This window comes from Humulus lupulus, chromosome 2 (assembly GCF_963169125.1).
Source record: "Humulus lupulus chromosome 2, drHumLupu1.1, whole genome shotgun sequence".
NCBI lineage: Eukaryota > Viridiplantae > Streptophyta > Magnoliopsida > Rosales > Cannabaceae > Humulus > Humulus lupulus.
In genome coordinates, this window is record NC_084794.1 from 292,477,860 (window position 1) to 292,500,564 (window position 22,705).

Consider the following 22,705-nt stretch of genomic DNA (forward strand, 5'->3'; position numbering starts at 1 on the left):
TACATATCACATCATTTTAGTTCTGGGATATAGACTACATACCCTTTTGTTGACTAATGCTTTAAAATCAAGAAAGATATCTATCTAGTTTCGTGATGGTTTCTAAAGTCTAATCAATATTTTTATTATTATTATTATTTAAAAAAATCCTTTTGATACATGTGTTTTTTAAGAATATGATATCTTAGAATAGAAACAACAAATATATACATACTATGATCTTTTTATTTGAAGAAAAATATCTGAAACCAGATCTGATAGAACTTAGTAGAAACCATGTGATAAAAATGTTTATGTCTCAAGATTTTTTTTATTTTTCCTTTTTCCAAAATTGGAGAAAATTAAAATTTTTGGCTATGAGAAGTGATAAGTCTCGAATATATATTAATTTTTGATACATGTGTAGATATTTTTTTTTTTTGGAACAATTGTAGATTTTGATTATTTTTTTTATGTTGCTTCAATACAGGGATTGAGCCAGAGATTTTTTTTTGAGAGCCAAAACATAATTTTCTTTTATAAAAAAAATTGTAGTTCTGACATATAATTTTGTAGTTCAACTAGTTTCGGCCATTTTTCTATATACAAATTGGATAAAAAAAAATTAGCTATAATTTTTGAATACTTTTCAACATATTTCGATAAAAATTTAAATTCATCATTTCTTTTACAATTTTGAACAAAATTATATTTTCAACAAAAACATAGACTAAATACTAAAACATGATACATACATATTTTATCTTGATATTTTAATTGTCATTGTCAAGTATCAATCTGTATAGGAAAAGCATAATTCAATTTTTTTTTAATATAGGAAAAAACATAATTCAACTTTATCAAAATAAATTAGTAATATTTTTTTGGGTGAAGATTTTAATAATATTACCAACATATTCCACTAGCATATATATTATAAAGGGTTTCTAGCACCATTCCCTAAGTTAACTGTGATTTTTCAATTTAGTCCTTAAGAATTATTTTTTGGCAATTTGCCCCCTATGTTTGTGAAACCTTAGCAATTCACTCCAATCACTTAACTGTAGTTTGAATTTGGATGGAAAATTCTCAATTGACTAATTAACAGGGTAAAATAGTCTTTTCATTGACTCATATTCATCAAAGTCTTGTATGGCCCATTGTCATTGTTATTTGATAAGTAAGAGTATTTCTAATAGAGTGCCAAATTGGTAATGCGTTGTTAAAATATAGTTCACTTTACAAAAAAGTTGTTCTAATAGTGTGCCAAAAACTGTGTCAAATTTGGCACACAATATAGCATAATATATATTTTGCATAACGGTAAATGCTATATTTTTTTTTATTTACTTTTAAACCATTTTTATAATTTATAATGATCACCATTAAATATTAGAATTTTTATCTTATTATTTTATTATTATCTCTAAGTATTAACAATAAAATATAAAAGAAATTTTTTACTTTTTGTATATTTTGAATAAATATCAAATGAGCATTAATAAAAGATTATTTTTGCATCAACTTTTATAAAAGTGCAATGGAGCATATATAATCCTAATTTTTTTTACTAATTATACTAATATAAATTTAAATATTATAAAATATTATTATAATAATATATAATACATAATCTTAATTTCTATTAAAAAAAATTATATTATATATATTTTAACAAATCATAAACAATATTTAATTTTCATTTAATATATTTATGTCATTCTTTTATATATAATATTGTTTATTTATTTGAAATTTATTTGACAATCATATAAATTTAATAAAAATTTTAGATATCATATATATTTATATATTATTATGTAAGTGAGTTATTTAGATGATATATAGACATATATATTTTTTTAAAAATGATTTATATTAAAAATCTGAAACTAAAATGGCAGCAACAAAGCCTCCCTAAATCTATTACATATCAAATGGTAATGACAATGAGTCGTACAAGACTGAAGAAAATTGGTCAATGAAAATACTATTTTACCTATGTTAATTAGTCAATTGAGAATTTTTCATCCAAACTCAAACGACAGTTAAGTGATTGGAGTAAATTGCCAAGGTTTCACAAACATAGGGGGCAAAATGCCAAAAAATAATTCTTAAGGACCAAATTGACAAATCACAGTTAACTTAGGGGGCAACAGTGCTAAAAACCCTTTTATAAAAAACAGATATTCCTGGCCTACATTTGGGGAATGTACAAAGGCTCCCTCAATCTAATATCCAAATTTTTTGTAGAGGCATATTCTGTCTATTATCTTTAGTTTGATTAATTATCATGAAATTAAGTAAAAAGAAAAAAAATACATATATAATAAGTTTGTGAAATTGTGATAGATGGATTGTAATATTTTTAAACATATTTAATAAATAAAAATAAAAAGTATGGATAAAAGAAAGATAATTATGGGAATAATGATGAAGTTGATATAGTAATAATAATATACTAAAGTGTAGTGCAAGCAAAAAATATATTCTCGGTTGAATCAAACCGTTGAAGGGATTTGAAAGGAGAGGGATTGACTCATGATGATATGGTAGTAGTGTTGGAGTCTAAGCCAATATGCTTGTCCTCAAAAGCTATAATGGCATCTCCACTTTGGTATCTCTCTTTCCCTTTTTCATTTTTCTTCTTCTTTTAATGGCTAATGGGGTGTTCTTTACGTATCTCTTTCTCTCATTTGCTTTCTGAGTCTGACCCTTTTCGTCTCTTTCAGTAACTAGCTCAGCTTCCTTGTTTTTCCTCACAATTCCCATGAAGGCCTCTACAGGTGAGTCCCTAAGCTTCTCTTCTCTTCCTTTCATGGTTTCTGGTTTTTGAGCTGTTATTTACAAGAGTTTTTGGATATTTGTCTTTTTTGAACTGTTATTTATATTGTCATGTTGAAGCTTTTTCATAAAAAAATAAATGGGTGTTATCATTTAGGTTAATTTATGTATTATTTTATTAGTTTTGAGGACTAAAGAGTGTATTTCAAACTGGGTTTATACTTTTTCTTTGAGGACCTATTTAGGGATTGATAATTTTTGTTTTTTTGTCTGTATTATACATTTATTTTGTAACAATTTGGCAGATTGAGAAATATTATATCTTTATAAATAGTGATAGACAACACACATGAGGATATATGAAGTATAATATAGGTCTGATTTTTGTTTTTTCTGGAAAAAGGGTTAAAAGTTATGTTTTTTTTCCTAGTAGCTGTGGGGTTTTCTTGGTTCATCAAGGGCAGACATGTTGAGAGTAGTCAATTTTTCCAAAAGATTGTTTGTTTTATTAGATAGCCTTGGGCTGGGATTAGATTTCAGAAGATTGGGAAGAAAAGATTATACTCAAATTTTCTTAATGGAAGTGTTATTCTAATTTCTACTATGTTGAAATGTCAAGAATGTAGAGATATTCTATATGGACCCTGAAGAGGAGTATCTGCAATTGTATATTTTGAAATTGAACTTTAAGTCTTTAATCATGCTTAGAAAGGAAAGATGGTATCTTTTGTTAACATTTAAAGTGATTAAACTGTGAGTTCTGTTGATTTTTTCTGTGTTTACTCTCCTTTGAACAGAATATATTGATTGCCCCCTTTTGCTTTTCTATATTTTTATAGGTACATCTCACCTTTGCCCTTCTCTAAAGTCTTTATCTAGTAAAGTAGGTGGCATGTTCTGCCATTGTGGCTCTCCAAATAAATATAAGAGGTTGGACACAAAGCTTGAGAGGAAGCTAGTTGAAGTCAAGAGAGGGTCACAAGGACATGGTCATTTTAAGACAATCAACAGCATAATATTGAAATTTCCTCGGTATAAAGAGGAATTGAAAAAAATAAGAAGCGTGTTTGAACAATATGGTAAGTTTCACATGATTGTTTCTTACTAGAACTGCTTAGTTCCAAGATGTTAAGTTTAAGGTTTGATGAAAAGTTTCTCTCTTTTGTAGATGAAGATTCTAATGGGGCTATTGACCGTGAGGAACTGAAAAAATGCTTACACGAATTGCAGCTCCTTCTGACAGAGGAGGAGATTGAGGATCTTTTTCATTCTTGTGATATTGATGGGAGTGAAGGGATACAATTCAATGAATTTATTGTTCTCCTTTGCCTCATATATCTCTTAAAGGACCAACCTTCACCCTCTCAAACTGTATTCACAATCAACTTTGATGTTTTTAAATATCATTCATTTCAAAGCACTAATCTAACTATAAATCATTATCTAAGATTATCTTCTACATGTTTCAGACATCAAAGATGGGTTCACCAGAGCTTGAAGCAACTTTTGATACTATAATTGAAGTGTTTTTATTTCTGGATAGCAATGGTGATGGAAAACTGAATAAGAAAGACATGGTCAAGGCCTTAAATGACTCTTCTACTTCAGAGAGATCACCTGCACACATCACCAGGAGTCGATTCAGTACGAGTTTCTTCAATCGAAATCTTTGCTTCTAGTTCCATAATTTAGCAAATGCACTTATTCTTCTTTCTCTAATTTCACTCTGCAGGAGAAATGGATTGGGACAGGAATGGGAATGTTAGTTTCAGGGAGTTTCTATTTGCTTTCATTCATTGGGTTGGACTTGACACTGATGAAGAAGTTACTCTAACAGGAAGTTTCCATGAGTAGTCTACGAATAGTATATTAGTATTAAGTGGAATAAATGTTAAAAAAAAAAAGGTTAATACTTGCTTATATTTATCACTAACATCTCAAATATGTTAATGAGAAGTTAGTTCTAAATCGCTTTGTGATAAACAGTGACATTTGAGTATCTTAATGTAATATTCTTCTGCAAATCTGTTTGTTCTTTTTAGATGAATAGAATTTGTCATCAGGTTTTTTGCTTGGTCAAGGCATTGATATGGCAATAATATGTGCAGATCTATGGCTTTACAAAATTCTCAGAAAAGATACATTTGAAGACATAATTCTCTAAAAGACATCTAGCTCACAAGTGTTTACTGAAAGTTGAAAGAAAAACACAACTCAGAAACTCCTCAACCTTCTGAAAATCACTGTACATAAGTTATACTTCACTCTAACCATGTTACTTGAATAATATTCATTGTATTCCTAGAGCTTGTATCCCCTTAATTGATGACAAAGATGAAGCATTCATTTGTTTCCAGTCCTCAATGCTCTCCTTCTTTTGCCACTGTTCCATGAAACTTTTATCCTTCCCATCGAGTATTTGGACGATCTGCTTCATGCTTGGTCTTGATTGAGGATTGGATCCTGTGCATTCAATTCCTAATTTTATTAGTCTCATCAGTTCTTTGTGATTGTACTCTCCATTCAACTTGAAATCTGCTAGTTCCTCCAATGGCCTTTGCCGTGCTATAAATTCGTGGACTTTCTGCACCAGAAGCACCTCAGGCCGTCGAAAGTCCACAGCCATTTGACCACTAACCACCTCAAGCATCACCACTCCAAAGCTGTAAACATCAGCCATTGTGGTTGCTTCTCCGGATTCTATGGACTCTGGTGACATGTAACCAAATATTCCACGAACCGATTTCTTTGAGTCAGTAACAACATGATGGCCATGCTCATTTCGTGTCAAAAATTCGGCAAGAGCAAAAGCACTGAGCCTTGGATTCATGTCTGGATCAAGGATGACTGCAGAAGAGGTAATGCTTCTGTGAATAACTTGTTCCTCCCATTCCTCATGAAGATAATGGATGGCAGAAGCAAGTGATTTGATGATGTTGTACCTATGATTCCACTGCAGGAAAGAGTGGCTTGATTTATGATGATCATGATGGAAAAGCAAGTGACTCAGAAGCCTATTCGCCGAGTAATCGTAGACAACGAGCATTTCACCTTGTTCAGTGCACCATCCACGTAGCTGCACCAGATTTCTGTGGCGCAGCCTTCCTAAATTCTGTAATTCATTTGAGAATCTTATCCTCAGTGCAGGACATGTCTTCATGCCTAGCCGTTTCACAAGAACATGGTAAGAGTTGTTGAGGAAGCCTTGGTAGGCAGTTCCAAAGTCCAACTCTGCCACCCTTTTGGAATCTGAGAAATTATCTGTAGCAGAGATGATCTCAGCGTAAGATATTTCTCTTGGAGTTTGAACCATGGGGAAAACTTTGCCACGACAAAATTCACGAGAAGTGTTGGTTGTACTGCTGATTCCATCTTCGGCTGTTGCATAGATTGTTTCTCCTGTGGCTGTGACATAGTTTGATGACATAGATGTGGTCGTTGTGCAGTTTGTTGTGGTGATTGTGATGGACCTGGTGGTGGAGTTGGGATTGCTTGAGCTGGTATTGGAGGGAGATGACAAAGAGATGTATGGAGGGTGAGACTGAAAGGACGGTAAAGGTGGCAATTTCCCAGCCATATTGCCAGAAAGCTCTTCCAAAACCCATTTCATGTTTGGCCTTGATGATGGATTATGGAGTGTGCAGAGAAGACCAACATGGATCGTACGCTCCATATCAGAAAGACTGTATGACCCATCTTGAAGCCGAGTATCCCCTGCTTGTAAAAGCTTTTTCTCATCAGAAAGCCTCCGAATCCAATCAAGCAGGATGATCTGATCATCAGCATAAGTGAGATCTACAGCTCTCCTACCTGACACCACCTCCAACACCACAATTCCAAAGCTGAAAACATCTGATTTCGCTGTGGCAACGCTTCTCCTTTGGAAGCTTTCAGGTGGCAAGTAACCAATTGTACCGCCAATTCTAGTAGTCTCAGACAGCCTAAATTGGTGATCTTTGATTGATGGTGTCTTTGTTTGGTACTCAAGCTCATGGTCTAACCATCTTGCCAAGCCAAAGTCACCAAGCCGGGCGTTGTAATGAGAATCAAGCATGACGTTGCTGGTCTTCACATCTCTATGAATGATCTGAGATTCAAGCTGCTCATGAAGATAGTAAAGCGCTGCAGCCAAGCCATTAACTATTTTTCTCCGCCGGTCCCAGCTCAAAGGTGCTAACCCCGCGTTCTCTGGCCTCTTGAAAAGTATTCTATCAAGGCTTCTGTTTGGCATATAGTCATAAACCAGTAAAATCTGGTCTTCATGAACACACCAGCCTCTTAACCGGACAAGATTTCGATGGCGAAGATGAGCCACGGCCACGAGCTCAGCAACGAAAGTCTTCTCAAACTTCTCTCCCTTCTCAGCCAAGCATTTCACTGCAACCAAAGTCCCATCACTGGGAAGAACTGCTCTATAAACCTTACCAAAACCCCCACTGCCAAGAACTTCCTTCTCACTAAATCCATTAGAGCCTATATAAAGCTCTGCAAAGCTGAAAATTCTTGGATTTTCTCCACCAACCTCCTTGTCTGCGAGTTGCATACCATCAGTGTCGTGAAAGAACAACACCCCAGACTGCTGTTCTCTTCTTCTTCTCTGTCTTCTTCTGTCACCATGACAGCAATTGACCCATCTGGATTCAAAGATCCCAGATAGAGAATTTCTAATGAGATCAACAACATGACTCCCACAGCCACGGTGGGAGTGGTTTTTGGGTTCTTCCTCTTCTTCCTTGGTGGGGTTGCTGAGTTTTGTATGATCATTATCAGAATGACCAATTTCATCCAAGTCTGCTGGTAAAATGATGCAGAGTTGTCTCAGCTGCATGGTGGCTATGGTGGGCTTTGCAAGAAAGATAGACAAACTAGCTTGACATGGATGAAACAAACACTTCTGAAAGAAAGAGAGAAGCTTTAAGAGGTTTTTCACATCATGTTTTTTTATATATATATAAACAAACCTTAATATATATATGATATTCTTTTTTTGGCTTTTGGGGCCTTTTTTTTTTTCTTTAATTCAACACGGTTAGGTTTGCATGGTTGAATTGTTTTCCCATTGAACCGGCCAAACAGAACCTATCCTCTAATTATGTCATATAAAAGATTCTAATCTTCTAAACTAAACATATGTAGTTCTGGAAAAAAAAAAAGAGATTGCTTATTTTGCATACTCGCAGCTTTTAAGCACGTGGCTACACGCTCCAGATAAAAGCCTCAAAGTCATAACTTGACCAAATTTGCCAGCTTTGCATTTGCTAAATTTTGTCCTTTGGTGCTTAGATGGGGGAAGTTTGGAGTCAGTTGTTTACATCTTTATCGTTTTTTTTAAGAAAACAAAAAATGTAAAATAAATAAATAAATAAAATAGTTTGATGATTTATTGGTGAGACTGACTAATAAATACACTACACTATTTAGTTGGCATTTATGTAGCTTTAACTTTCTAATGAGCAAAAGATCATGGCTTTTTCTTTTGAGTATAATAAAAACAGTTGTGATTGTGAATATTATCTTATCTCATAGGCACACCCCACAAAAAAAAAAAGATTTTTTTTAAATAAATAAATTTTAACTAAAAAAAGTTCTTAAAAAGAAAATAGATCTTTTTGATGATTTTTTTTAACAAGCCAATCCATTAGTTTTTAACATATAATTCAATTTGATCCATAAAATATATAAAAAAATATTTAAAAAAATTAGTTGACAGATCTTTGCTCCTTTTGACTTGTTTGAATCTTGAATTTTATTAAGGAAAAGAAAAGATTAGAGAAAAAATGGAGAAAAAAATATTTTCGTAAAATTTTATTAGATATTTTTTTAAATATATTTATAATTGTTCTAAATTTGATAAAATTATACTAAATTTAACTATTTAAGTTGAATTTTTTCTAGGAAAAGAATTGTTTGAATCCATTCATGAAAAAAATGACATTCTTTGAAATTTATTTTTTCCCTCTAAAATCCAAGGTCCAAGTGGTTAAGAATGGTATATTATAATTTCTTTTTGACAAATATAAAATTCAAAATTTTTAAACAAAATAAATTTTGTAAAAATATCGTTTTATGACATAAAATCAAACTATGATGATTTATTTTTTGTATGATAGTCTCTTTGTGAATTGTGATTATATCTATGAGATCTTATCTTATTGATACCCACCACAAAAAAAAAAAAAAAATTAAAATAAACATTACATTAAGATGTAACCCAAAAGAATCTTCATCTCTTAAGATTGGACATTCAAAGGTAAATAATACAATTGCTAAACCTAATCAAACAAAGCCGAATGTTCAAATTAAATATTCCTTTTGTTTTTGCCTGCTAAAAGATACTTTCTCAATCTTGTGGGAGTGAACAAGACTTAATTATAAATGACATTATTAACATCCTTGTCACATAATAAACCACCATATATATACATAGTGCTATGAGATGAGATAAATGATAAATTAAAGGGGAACATATATATAGGGAGCGATTATAAAGCATCTTTTTTTTTTGTAATACCGGCGCATCATTTTTCTATTTTCGGCACAATAATCCTAAATTTTTTTATATGACGGTGTATATTATAGTTATTTAAAACATCCTATAAATTTTCAAGAAATTCCGAATAAATTATGGTACCGAAAACAGGGTCTAAACTGTCTGTTGCACGCGTGTCTGTTTTTTTGTGTACGCGTGTAAAATTTGACAGTTTGAACCCTGTTTTCGGCTTCGTAAACTATTAAGAATTTATTGGAAATTTGCAGGATATTCTAAATACCTACAATGTACACCGTCTTATAAAAAAATTTAGGATTATATCTATCTAGGTACCGTAAATAGAAAAAAAATGCACCAGTATTGCAAAAAAAAGATCCGTTGTTGTAGTTGTTCCCCATATATATATATAAACATATAATTATACTGTATTACTTTAATCAAACAATCTTTTGACTATGTGCACCCAAACCAGACAAGAATAATGTTGATTTAGGAAGCTCAATATTTTAACATAAGATTTGTATATATAACTCTCAACATGATTATGATGAAAAAGATGACTTAGTAAAGGTGTGTGTATGAATATGAGTTTGATAATAAAAAGGTGAGTATGAGATGTGTAAATCACCTGAAAACGGCTGAAATGCATAAACAAATGCGCAATTAGAGTTGGTTTAAGGCAAATAAGTCTTATCTTGTTACAACTAGGACAAGATATGTGGGACCCTTAAACCATGAATGTCAAAAAAAGGTAATGTTAATTATTATTATATATTTTTAAAAATAGAATATTGTGGGATAATGTTGTAATCATTTTCATTTTACTCATTATTTCAATATAGATCTTTGGGGTGGTTTGGGGTTGTTGATTGAGTTGGGTTGCCTACTTTTTATATCTTTTTCTCATTATCTCAAGGTCTTTGTTTCTTAAAATATTTTTATATATATATTAATAAAAATAAGAAGAATAAAGAAAAAGACTTGAAAGAGTATCTATAATTATAGTAAGAAGGAAAATGACTTCTAGCTAGGATGGACCTTATGGTTGAATCTAATAGACCAAACACTCTGGTGTGCAACCCATGCACCACACCAACCTTGACTATAAGATATATAAATTTATAATTACAAAGTTATGAACACTTTATCAGACCCAAAAAAAGAAAAGAAAAAGTTATGAGAACACATTATCAAACCAAAACAAAAAAGATATGAACACATTATCATCATACCAAAAGAATTTATCAACACATTATAATATATAAGAAAAATATTGATTCTCTATTTATTATTTTCTCTCACACTTTTATATTCAATATTCACTCAAAAAAAAAGAGTGTAAAATATAGTGTTATTATAGCACTGCCTAAGATAATAGAAGAGTGCTTGAAAGTTTAACATATAAATTTTGTGAAATACATCAATTTTACTCTCTAATAATTTTTATTTTATAAAAATGAGACTATTATATTTATGAATAGTTATAATAATATAGAGCATAGAGAATACTTATACAACCTTAAATGTGTGATCGCAAATTGGGACTATAATTGTGTGACGATGTCATCAAAAGAAATGTGCGAGTAGCATAATGTGCAAACATACTACATAGATCGACAAGCTACTAATGTGAGCACGAAGGAATTGTACAAAAATATTAATTGATCATAAGCATCACGATTATGTGAGCATCGTTCAAAGGTCAAAATATCATTAATGATGTAACTACCTAACTGTTTTTTTATTTTTTATTTTCATTTATATCATTTAAAACTACAAGATAACTTTGCCTATATTTATTAGGGAAATTAGCATGTATACGATTTTTTATCTAATTTTTTCATTTTTACGCCATTCATTGTAACGCTCTGTTTACTCCAAGACCGTTACTGTGAATTTTAAACAGTGCTTAACTCGTTAAACGAGTCATTTGATTATAAACGTGCATCTAGGTGTCATTAATAGACTAAGGTGACAAATCTTGATAAAAATGAATTGATATATTTTATTCAAAACATAAAACTGTATATGGGCCCATAAAAGTGTTTACAAAGTTATTTACAATCCAAAATGGTCATTACAGTGTAAAATTACAACCCGCCAACCTAAGCGGCAAAAATAGGGTTAACCCTTAGTTCCTCTGAGAAACACCTTGGCCGTGGTGGTTAAGCGGCCGCATATGTACACATCGCCACCTAAGCTCTCCACTCAAGACTGGGTGAGCTTTTCTCTCCCTTTACCTGCACCATATAGCACCCGTGAGCCAAGGCTCAGCAAGAAAACTCATTACTGCATGTATGTAATATCAATAAATGATTCTGGTAATCATTATAGGACTTGCAGCCTTAATCAAATGGTGAGTCACACTCTAGGGCTCCGCACCCTAATCAAATAGGTGACTAAAGAGTCACACTCTGGGGCTCCACACCCTAATCAGATAGATGACTAATAAGTCTATCTCTAGATAGATGACTAATAAGTCTATCTCTGGGGATCTGCTCCCTAAATAGATGACTATTAAGTCTATCTCTGGGGATCCGCTCCCTAAGACATGTGACATTCAGTCACCTGAGCCTTTTGGCTCTGACTCTACGTAACTAGCCTTTAGACTAGACAAGCGCTTTTAGTTTTCTTCGAACTTGGGGTCAGTCAAGCATTTCATGCTCATGTTGATTAGATCTAATCATTTCGGCCTGTGTTAAACACATCAATGTCGTTCTTGACTCTTAAGCCAATACCATACGACCAGTGCTCAGCACTACCGCTGAACTTGACTGATAAGTCACAGCTTCACGATCAATACTAAACACCATTGTCGTTTCCTGACTAATAAGTCGGCGCCATACACAGATACGCAAAGTTGTTATGCATTTACTATGCAATCAATGTCAATATATAGAGCACTCAACATGCTTCATCAATAATCATGCATGTCACATACTGGGTGCAGTTTTCTTACATTTAGTTTGAGCATGAAATAATAAAAGAACGACCTTTAAAACGATCGGTCCTTAAGTTCCTTTAGCGGTCACCTAGTCATAACCAAATATGGAATCCCATCAATAAAAATAAATAATAAAAGGTTCATGGTCTAAAACCTCGCTCCCAGGACCTTGAATCCTACTAAAATGGTTAGTAGATTAGATTCTGAGCCTTAAGAAATGAAACCCCGAGCCTAAACTCTTGAAAAACCCCTCTTGGCACAAAAGGAAGGGGCGGGTCGCGACTTGGCCTAGTGAGTCACGGTGCGCCCCCAAGACAGAGAGCATCTATTTGGTGTACTAGGGGCAGGCCGCGACTTGACCTAGTGGGTTGCGGCACGCCTGCTTAACAGAGCCCAAGGGAGGCTCTGGCTTGGGTCCAGTTTGCAACTTGCATGAACTCGGTCGCGACTTGACCCAGCGAACCCAGCTCCCCTGCCCATTTCTCAATTCAAACCAGCCTAAACCTTCATCAATTAAATCCCAAAATCTCAACCAAACATCAACACAACATATCCACCATTCAAACAACAAAACCCAAGCTTTGAACCATTCAAAACTACACCAAATAACCACTTCAACAATCAAAACTATCAAACCTTAAACTATCCTTAAAACAGAGCAAAACCAGAAACTAAGGCTGGAAATCTTACCTTAAACACAGATTTGAATCCCCTTCAATGGTTGATCACTAGCCTAAACCCTCAAGCTTTAATTCCCTAACTTGAATCCTCAAGTTTGCTCCAAAAATCACAACCCGAGAGAGAGAGAAAGATGATCGTGAGAGAAGAAGAAAGAAGCTCTATTTTTTTGCCTTAAGCCTTAACCTTTCTTCAACTTTCTAACTTAAGTATATCCCATGGTCAAAAGACCAAAATGCCCCTAAGCCCATTTAATTCTTTTACAGCCACCCAAGGGCAAAATAGTAATTTCCCACTTATCCCGCTAATTATAATTAACGTCATCCAATTCATGTTATTCCCAATATTCTCAAATAGTAATTAAATCATAACACATTACCCGCTCATTCCCGATAATGTACTAAGCATCAAATTACCTCCAGGCTCACCCCGAACCCGGTAAATTACCTCGTTATGAGCAAACCGCCAATTTGCATTCTAAGATCGTCTCATGCCGAATAGCTTGAACATATCCATATTATAATGTGGTCTCATCCATAAATCATAAGTGTAGCGTCCCAAATTTGCTAATAAGGCTTAGGGCCTTGATTAGCGTGCCTGGAGGGCAATAAGTGATTTATTATTATAATATGTGTATTTGTATGAGTATGCGATTAGAGATGCATGTGGGCCCCGTTTGGTTATTAGGGGCATGATTGTAATTTTTTCCGTTGAGGGCATAAATGTGATAATTGTGATATATCTGTGTTGCACGATCCGAGACAGTCCTAGGGAGTGGTGAGCTAGAAAGTCACAACGGGGTCGAAAGTCTGACTCGGGGCGAGTCGAGGGGTATTTCAAGTATTAGATGTGTTATGGGGATATCGAGTTACGGAAATAAATATTTTGAGATATATTTGAGGTTAGAATGTTTAGGAGGGAATATTGGGGAAATTTACCATTTTTTCCCTCAGGGACGTTTTTGGCACCCCGAACCTTTGAGATAACCTTAGAAACTTAAGTTAAATAAAACAAAACCAAAGAAGCTTTTAGAAAATTAGAAACCGACCCACTTTCTTCCTCTCTCTCTTGGAGTTTTCTCCCTTTGGAAACTTGGAGAATTTTGGTGGAAACTAACCAAAGATTAAGGATTTTGAGCTGGGATTTTGGGAGCTAGAAGCTTGGAGCTTAGGGAACTAATCCAGGGGTTCAACTCAGCTCAAGGTAAGCTTTTAACTTAGTGAATTGTATTGAATTGCTGCTGGTATTTTAGAGTTTGCATGTGAGCTAAGATGAGAATTGCTCTTGATTATATGGGTGAGTTTTGGGGATAGTTTCTGTTGGGTTTTGCTGCTAGGATTACTCTGGAAATGTTGTGATGATTGAGTGGGATTGTTAGGTTGATTTTGGGGTAAATTGGCTGGGTTTTCGTGGTAAAAATGGAGGATTTTTTTGGGTTCGAAGGGTCGGACCGTGATAAGGTCATTTTTGTATTAATATTTGTTAAGTTTTTCTATGCTTGGATGGTGTTATGATATCATTTTTGATAGTTTTCACTAAGTTTCGTGATTCTACAACATATTTTCTATGTTGCGTTTTATGATGATAAATCTGACATTTTGATGGCAAGTGTAGTTAAAATAAAGTTTTAGGAGTATTCAAAGCTTTCGAGATTGAAATGTGGAAGTGGTGGCAACGTGGAAGCTATCTAAGATCAAGAATTGAAGAAATTGGAGGTAGGCCGCGGCTCAAAAAACTCAGTCCGCAGCACTTTAAATGGAAATTGCACTTTCAGAATTTTTTCTTCCAGACAGGCCGCTGCGCGAAAATTTCAGGCCGCTGCCTGAGGGACAGATTTAGGCACATATTTCGTTCTAGGCCGCGGCTCGCGACGTCGTTTTCAGATTTTTTATTTCTTTTTAATTAGATTTTAATTGAGACTATAAATAATTATTAGGGTTAATTTTAGATGAAGTTTTGATTACGGTTTAGAGAGACAAAAAGACTGAAAGGAGGCTAAAGAAAAGACTGCAAGACTACATTACTTTTGTTCATCAATCTAGTTCTTTTCTTCCCTTTATCTCTTTAATTTTAATTATAATTATGTTTGTGATTATGATTACAATTATGGAGTAGATTCTTTTTAGGTTAAGGGTTAATTCAAAACCCAAGACATGAATTCTTGATTATTAATAATGAATATTGTTCTTCAATTTCTCTCAATATTAGATTGTTTCTATTTTTCCAATTGAATGTTATGAATCTTGTAATTTCTTGTTAGGTGGCCAACTAATTAAGGTTTTACATTGTTCAATTGTCATCTTAGAATTACTACTCACCTAATAGTTTAGGATTCTAAGTGTGTATGATAAATTGCAATTGATAGTTAAGTCAAAAGAATTGTTGATTGTGATGAAAAATAGAACCTAGGTTAAATGAATTATATGCTTCATTAATTTATTGCCTAGATTAACTTGTTTCCATAGAACTTAATGCTTTATCTAAGTTAAATAGATTGTATGCTTCATAGATTTATTGCTTAGATAAAAGAGTTAATTATTGAGCGCTTCGCCTTGATTACTTATAATAGGGAGACTGTGATAATTGTCTGCTTTAGCGTTATCTGCGGGGTTAATAGTTTAATTGAGAAATTAGAATAATATTTATTATTAGTGATTAGGAATGATTGTTAAGGGTGGAGATTAACCTTTAACTGTTTCTTAATATCGTAATCCCAATCTTTATTTTGCTTTCTAGTTTATGTTATTTTAATTTTGAGTTAAAAATAAAAATCCCCTTTTAAGTTTTAGTGTTAATTCTCGAATAATAAAGTAAACGATAGTCCTCGTGGGTTCAACCTGTGCTTGCTATTATACTGAAATAATTGGAAGTATTGAAAGAAAAAATATTGTTAAATTTGTGTGGTATACGACAGCCATCAGGCCGCGACATTGTTCTTACTGAGTCGCGGCCCTCTAGAACAGATTAGAGGCCAGGAAGAGGGGCGGGCTGTGGCATGCCCTAGCTTGGGCCACGGCGCGCCTGCCTTATTCTGGGGTTGAAGGTCTCTGGTTGGGGGCGGGCCACGGCATGGCCTCATGGGGCCGCGACGCTTAATGCATTTTTGGGCTTTAAAGAGGTTTTAGGCTTGGGAATCCAAAAGTTAAGGCTCATGATGAATTTTATCACCCGGATTGATAGAATTCAAGGTCCCGGAGACTAGAATTATGATCCAAAGTTATTTAATGGATTAGAACTTGATGGATGGATATTGTTAATGCATTGTGACTAGGGTTTCGGCGAGGCTCGGACTAAGGGACTGTGCTCGGGACATCAATGCTTGGAAAGATCGGGACATAGGTAAGAAAACTGCTGTTCCCATAGAGCTTGTGTTGCAGGGCACGACTCCATATGATTGTGTTGCAGGGCTCGACCCTATATGATTATGTTGCAGGGCGTAGCCCCTTTGATTGAGTTCATACGTGTTTAAGTATCTGCTTAATTATGCTATGTGTGCATATATGTGAATGAATGGCAAGGGGCCGGGAGCAGCGTTTAGCACGCGAAGTGCGAGTTGCTAGGAAGAGACCCTAAATGATACCTGGGATATCCTCACGATGTGGACCGCGAACCCAGGGCCTAGTAAAGCGCCTGAGACGACATGGTTGTACGTGTTTAGCCTGATGATGGCTTGATAATATGTTGAATTGTAAATGTGCTTATGTTATTTGCTTGTGAGGGTTTTCTTGTTGGGCCTCGGCTGTAGAGTCCAAGAACTTTACTTAGCTAGTTAGATAGTAGTATTATAGTATTTATAGTATTATCTTTATAACTATAGATTTTTGGTTCAGACCGAGAATTATTTGGACACTCATAGTAGTACTTGTAGATTTTCTAAGTTTAACCTATAGTTTAAGAATATTAATTTTAACCTAAGGTTTTATTAATATGACTGATATTAAGGATAATATTTATTATACTATAAGGTTTAGATAAGGACCAATAGGATTTTAAGCACATGTTATGTATGGGTGATTAAGGATTAAGTATTTTGAGGATTAAATTTAATAAGGGTAAAGTTTGAATGCTCTAAAGTCAGTCAGCAGCTTTGAATACGTTTAAGGGCTTAGTCAAGGCTGTTTACTCAATTTGAATTAAGCTAAAAATGTGTAATTTCGTGTTTAAATAATTAGAGAATGCCGATATATCGCAGCTATAGGGGGCGAAATATCGCAGCACGTAGATACGGAAAACACGAAATGATGCATGGCTGCCTCGGGCATACTGGCCCAGGCGATATATCGCCTACAGGGGGCGATATATCGCCTCCTTCAGCTTATTTTGAAAGTTTTTGAATTTGTTTTCCATTCAGCCATTCAACCTTTTGATAATCCAGCACCTTTTTGAACGAGTCTTCAGCCTCTGCTAAACGATTATTCAAATTATTTTCACCTAAAAAGCCATTATTTTTATTCAAGTTAAATTAAGATCCTTTCATTCCTAAACTCTATAAATAGGACCTAGTGCCCAGCCATTATTCACCTTTTACTCTAAGTTCAGAGGCTGCAAGTTGCTAGGTGAGTGTGAGAGTGTAAACACTTGGGTGGGGAAATCATAAGCTTGATCATCATAAGCTTATCAAACACTTGGGGAAGTAAGGTTTCATAGTATTTCGGTTCGAGGTTTAGATTGGTCTACAAGTCTTCAAGGTATTTCTACACCTTAGTTCATTAGTATTATTTTATTTTAAGTTCTCATAGTCTTCTACTCAGCCTCTAACCTTAATCTTTATTTTGGTTAGGAAATCTAAGTTCTTGAGCAAAAAGGTTTTGGTAAGTATTTTTCTCAATGGTTTAGTCATTCCATTTCCTTTCATTTCTCTTCTTCTCTATACTCACTCTTTTTCAAATGGTTCTTAGGGGTGTTCCAAAGTCCCACCTCTGTCCTCTTATCCCGGTTATTTTGGTAAGGAAAATAGGATAGAAATTCATATGTTATATGTTATCTTATGTTTCTTATGTTATGATAAGTGTTATGATATGTATGTTTGTAGGCTTGGGCATATGACCTATATGACTAACAAGCCCCAAATAGATTATGGGCATATGACCTGCTTAGCTAGTAGGACCCCACTAATCTCATGGGCATATGACTTGTTTAGTCTATGGGACACCAAGTAATAATGGCCATTATAGTATGTGTATGATATAAGTGTAAGGTTATGTTATGTTATGTTATGTTCTTATGTTTCTTATGAAATTTATGTATATGAACTATGTGGTAGGTTTTCCTTTCTGGGCATTAGGCTCATTCCTTTTTGTTTATATGTGCAGGGAAATAGCTATAGTGGCGGTAAGGTTCGTGGATGCTTGGGGATTGTGTATCGGTGATGAATGGATTCAAGGAGTCGAGAGTTCGATTTTCGAGGATGTAGTCTTCTTTTTATGGTTTTACATGTATTTTTCCGCACTTGCTATGTAACTCCTTTTTATTTTAAATTATGTTTTGTTTTTAAAACAATGGGATCCCATATCCTACTTGACAATTTATGTAAGTAACTCTTATTTTTACAAGTTTCCTAATAAAGTTATGGTATTTTCACAATGTAAGTTTTATTAAGGATTAGTATGTATAGTTTCGTTAATGGTCCAAAAGTCTAGAGTAGTTGGGTCATTACATCGGCCCACGGGTGCTCTGCGGTGCAGGTAAGGGCAAGGGGAAAGTCGACCAACCATGGGTACGGAGAGCGTGAAGCGGCGCGTACATGTTTGGCCAGCCTGGTTGTCACGGCCAGGGGTATTTTTGGGAGATGATTGTACTAAACCTAGATTTTGTCGTTTAGCCGACTCTGGTTATATTTTTGAGTTGTAAATTTTTATAAACAGTATTTTGGGATCCCAAATGTTAAATGCTTTATGCTTTTCAATGAATGGAATTATTTTCAAAGTTTAAGACTCTGTTTATAGTTTAATTACACTTTTGTCTTAAAACCTTGAATAGCGAGTTGATTGCACGTTTAAAACTCACATAGTAACGACTCTAAGGAAGTAGGGTGTTACAATAAGCATGCACATAAATATACAGATATGTCCTCAACGGGCCAAATTACGAAAATGCCCTTCTAATAATAACTGGACTCACATGCATGCAATTATCATCACATAATAATATAATCATGCATTTAATCACATAATTGCATAATAAATCAATTATGGCCATTCTAACCCCCTAATTCAGGCATTAAACCACATTAGAGAATTTGAGACATTACATTTATTATTTTATTTTATTTATATATTGTTTCTTTTATTTTTACGCTAATAGTAAATTTACATTTTCATTTATATGGTCTAGTCATTAAACCTTAACTTTTTCAGTCTTTTCATTCTCTTCCCCAATATCTGACATTTGAATGCAAATTATATTTCCTAGAGATAACTAGTTTTTGGATTTGCTGAATATATATATATATATATATAAATGATATCACTACTTGTATTTAGGTGAAGAAGAAACTATAACTTTTTTCTTAGGGAGCTACATTCATCATTTTCCATGCATACACATGCTGAGTTGAATAAATACACTTTATATATATACATATATTCAAATAAATATTAATTAATCTCACTGCAATCTTAAATACAAGCCTATGCAACCCAGTGTAACCTCAAATGCAACTAAATCAAGTTGAACAACCTCATTATGTAACTCAATAATCCTAATGCAACTCATGCAATCTACTGCAACCTCAAATATATAACCCAATGCAACCCCAAGCAACTCATTATGTATAGCCACAAATGCATACTTATGCAACCAAATGCAACCCAAGCAACTCATTACAACTTCAAATGCAACCCCAATGGAAGCCCAATGCAACATAAAGCAACTTTAAAAATTTCAATTGCAAATGCCATCCTTATGAAACTCTTGCAATCCAAAGCAACCTCAAATGTAAGTCCAATGCAACCTAAAGCAACCCATTGCAATCTCAGATGCAAGCTCATGCAAGCTAAATGCAACCCCAAACAACCTCAAATGCAAGTCCAGTGCAACCTTATGCAATCTCAAATGCAAGCCCATGCAACCTAATTCAACTTAAAAAAACTCATATGCTGATTTTATCCTTATGCAACACATGTAATCCACTGCAATCTTAAATGCGAATTATAGCATGTTAAGTAACTTGTTATGCAACTAAAGCAATTTAATCATCATTATGCAACCTCATGCAGCCTAAAACAACTTGTTAAACAACCTAATTAACATGTTAAAACAACTACGTCAATTTATAAAAGCAACAAAAAAAAACATGTAAAGCAACCCATAAATCGCTTTAAGCAACCCATAAATATATCCAATCCAATGTTTATTCTTATACAACTCATGTAACTCACTAGAACCTCAAATACAAGTCCAATGCAACTCGGTGCAACCTCAAATGCAACCCAATGAAACTCGGTGCAACCTCAAATGCAACCCAATACATCCTAACAAACCCACTAGAACTTCTAATGCAAGCTCATGCAACCTAATTATAAGTATAAAGAAATTCTTCTCAACTTTATAATGTGTATTATTTGATAAGTGGATCAAACTTTTTTTTTAATCTGAAATAAGTGAATAGAACTTGGGCATGTGATGTAAATGACTTTTTTGGATCCCAATTACGTGTGAATTGCATGATTTGTATAACTTCTCTGATGGTCAATATATTCTTAATTTTATTTTAATATTTTAGGAACACTACCTTAATTAATTGTGTTATTATTACAACTTTATAATTAAATTGCTTATTACAAAATACTTTTTAGTACACATGATATAGCTAGGCTTTAATAAAGGATAAAAGAGGAAATATTGACTTAGTCCACATTAAATGAGTCATATTAACTTCTATAAATGTAAACATGTATACCATATATATATATATATATGCCTTTAACATGAAAATATATTTTTGTTTAATGATTTCTTTAGAATGTGAACAAAGAAATCTGATATCAATACAAACCGTAATTTTGTAAAAAAATACTTTGAGTTATATATAAATGAAACAATTTTTTAAACACCGTATAAATGAATTAAAACTTTTCTATATATGTATTATTAAAAAATCTCCTATTTATTAATTGATATTGTTGACGTCGTTTTTCGTCAACTTAATTATGAAGAGCACATAACAAGAATGTAGAAAAAATAGAAGGATTAAGATGTTTTTTACGTGGTTCAGTAGTAAAAAATCTGCCTAGTCCACGCGTGACAGTCAGAATCCCGTGATCCGCAGGGGGAAAGACCGGATAAAAGGTTGTGCAATCCCACATCGCCTAGGGAAGGTCAAGTGTGATGATTCTAAGAATGTGTAGGTATGCGACTACACATTTGAAGATGACTTAAATGGATTGATGGGTATTACCTATGCCAACAAGATGCATCTTCTTTCGGTAGCCCATCACTTGAGAACTTCAAAGTTAAGCGTGCTTGACCTGGAGTAGTCTCATGATGGGTGACCTCCTGGGAAGTTTTCCTAGGAAGTGTGCGAGTGAGGACAAAGCACGCTAGAAAGACTCGTGTTGGTTTGCAGGACCAGTCGTCATTCCATGAAGCAACCATAGTGACGTGGGGCGTTACACCACGAGTCACTGTTATTATTGATACTCTCTCAAAGCTTTGAATGAAAGAAATTTGGCAGAGTTTTCTCCAGTACAATTTGTACATGAATAAAAATGAATAAGACTAGGCTATTTATAAATCTGGCTGTAGGAATATCTTCCCCTAATTCAAGGAAGTTACAATTAAGCATTCAAGTTTGAAATAAATACAATAAATGCGTTAATTACATAATATCTCATGAAAATAAGGATTTAATTTATGATAATAACGAATCCCTACGAAATAGAACGCTGCGACTCCTGCTCGAGCGCTAGTAATAGATCTGGAATCGTGTGTCAAATTATACAAGTGTACTGCTAACACTTATTATTTTCGAGCTTACTCTTTTCGAGCCTATATTTCAAGGCTATTTATTTAATCTCAAAATTTGGGTGTAATATTTTGTCCCTTAAAAAATGTTTCGTCAATAGATATTAATAAATAACATGAAAGTTGGTTAGAATTAATTTACATGTAACAACTAAGACTGACTTTGAAGAATTAGGGGCCGATACAAAATTTAATACTTTTATTATATTTACATATAAAATGATATATGTTTTTTTTTTAATTTCAAGGCCTTTTGTATAGAAAAAAAATGATGTTTTTAAAAAATTGGGCGCCTAAGAGCAACTCCATTGGGAGTTGCTTGGAGAATTGGTTGTCAGTGGTGGGGTAGGTGGATGAGGTGAGGAGATTTTTTTAAAAGGAGATTGGCAATGTTGCACAGCAGATGCAACGTTGCTTTCATATTTTTTTATTGGTTAAATTTATTAAAAAAATTATGATGGGACTACTTAAGCCACTTTTAGTGTTGTTCCTATTGTAAATGTTCGAAGGCACAAACCTAGCCTGCTTATAGCTAGGGCAGAGACACGCAATCGAAGCTTTGGCCAACGGACCTAAAGAGCTTACCTTTTTTTTCGGTGGATCTCTAGCTTTTTGTTAATTATTAATATTCAAGCTATAGTATATTTCACATGTGAATTTATTTGAGTTGAGCTCTCTCCTCCAATGTGAGGAAGTGAAGAGTTTGACCCTTCCTACTCCATAGTCCATCCCCTATTAAAGGAAAAAAAACTTAGAGACTTATGTGAACAAGATCCATTTTCTATATATATATATATATCCTTTTCATGAAGGAAAAAGATAAGATAATCGTAACATTTACTCTCCTCATGGTTTTTCTTTCTTCC

General features: G+C 33.8%; 2 protein-coding genes across 3 annotated transcripts; one reads left to right on the forward strand and one right to left on the reverse strand.

Moving 5' to 3' along the window:
* The first annotated feature begins 2,461 nt into the window (after positions 1-2,461).
* Positions 2,462-4,787, forward strand: LOC133819801 (probable calcium-binding protein CML22). 2 transcript variants are annotated; one of them, XM_062253145.1, is made up of 6 exons: positions 2,462-2,596; positions 2,712-2,765; positions 3,603-3,842; positions 3,932-4,134; positions 4,233-4,407; positions 4,496-4,787. In XM_062253145.1, the coding sequence occupies exons 2-6, from the start codon at positions 2,750-2,752 to the stop codon at positions 4,615-4,617; spliced, it is 756 nt and encodes a 251-aa protein (XP_062109129.1). In that variant the 5' UTR covers positions 2,462-2,596; positions 2,712-2,749; the 3' UTR covers positions 4,618-4,787. The 2 variants fall into 2 exon arrangements, with proteins under 2 accessions (XP_062109129.1, XP_062109128.1); XM_062253144.1 differs by lacking the exon at positions 2,462-2,596 and having other exon boundaries at positions 2,611-2,765.
* Positions 4,788-4,853: 66 nt separating this feature from the next.
* On the reverse strand, positions 4,854-7,937 carry LOC133819800 (receptor like protein kinase S.2). Its single transcript, XM_062253143.1, has one exon. It carries the CDS (start codon positions 7,589-7,591, stop codon positions 5,054-5,056), a length of 2,538 nt encoding a protein of 845 aa, XP_062109127.1. The 5' UTR covers positions 7,592-7,937; the 3' UTR covers positions 4,854-5,053.
* Between the last annotated feature and the right edge of the window lie 14,768 nt (positions 7,938-22,705).

Coding starts and splice junctions, on each gene's coding strand:
- LOC133819801 (XM_062253145.1), top strand. Junction 3,843..3,931: donor AAGCGTGTTTGAACAATATG/GTAAGTTTCACA, acceptor TCTCTTTTGTAG/ATGAAGATTCTAATGGGGCT. Junction 4,408..4,495: donor CATCACCAGGAGTCGATTCA/GTACGAGTTTCT, acceptor TTCACTCTGCAG/GAGAAATGGATTGGGACAGG.
- LOC133819800 (XM_062253143.1), bottom strand. CDS start 7,591: ATGCAGCTGAGACAACTCTGCATCATTTTACCAGCAGACTTGGATGAA.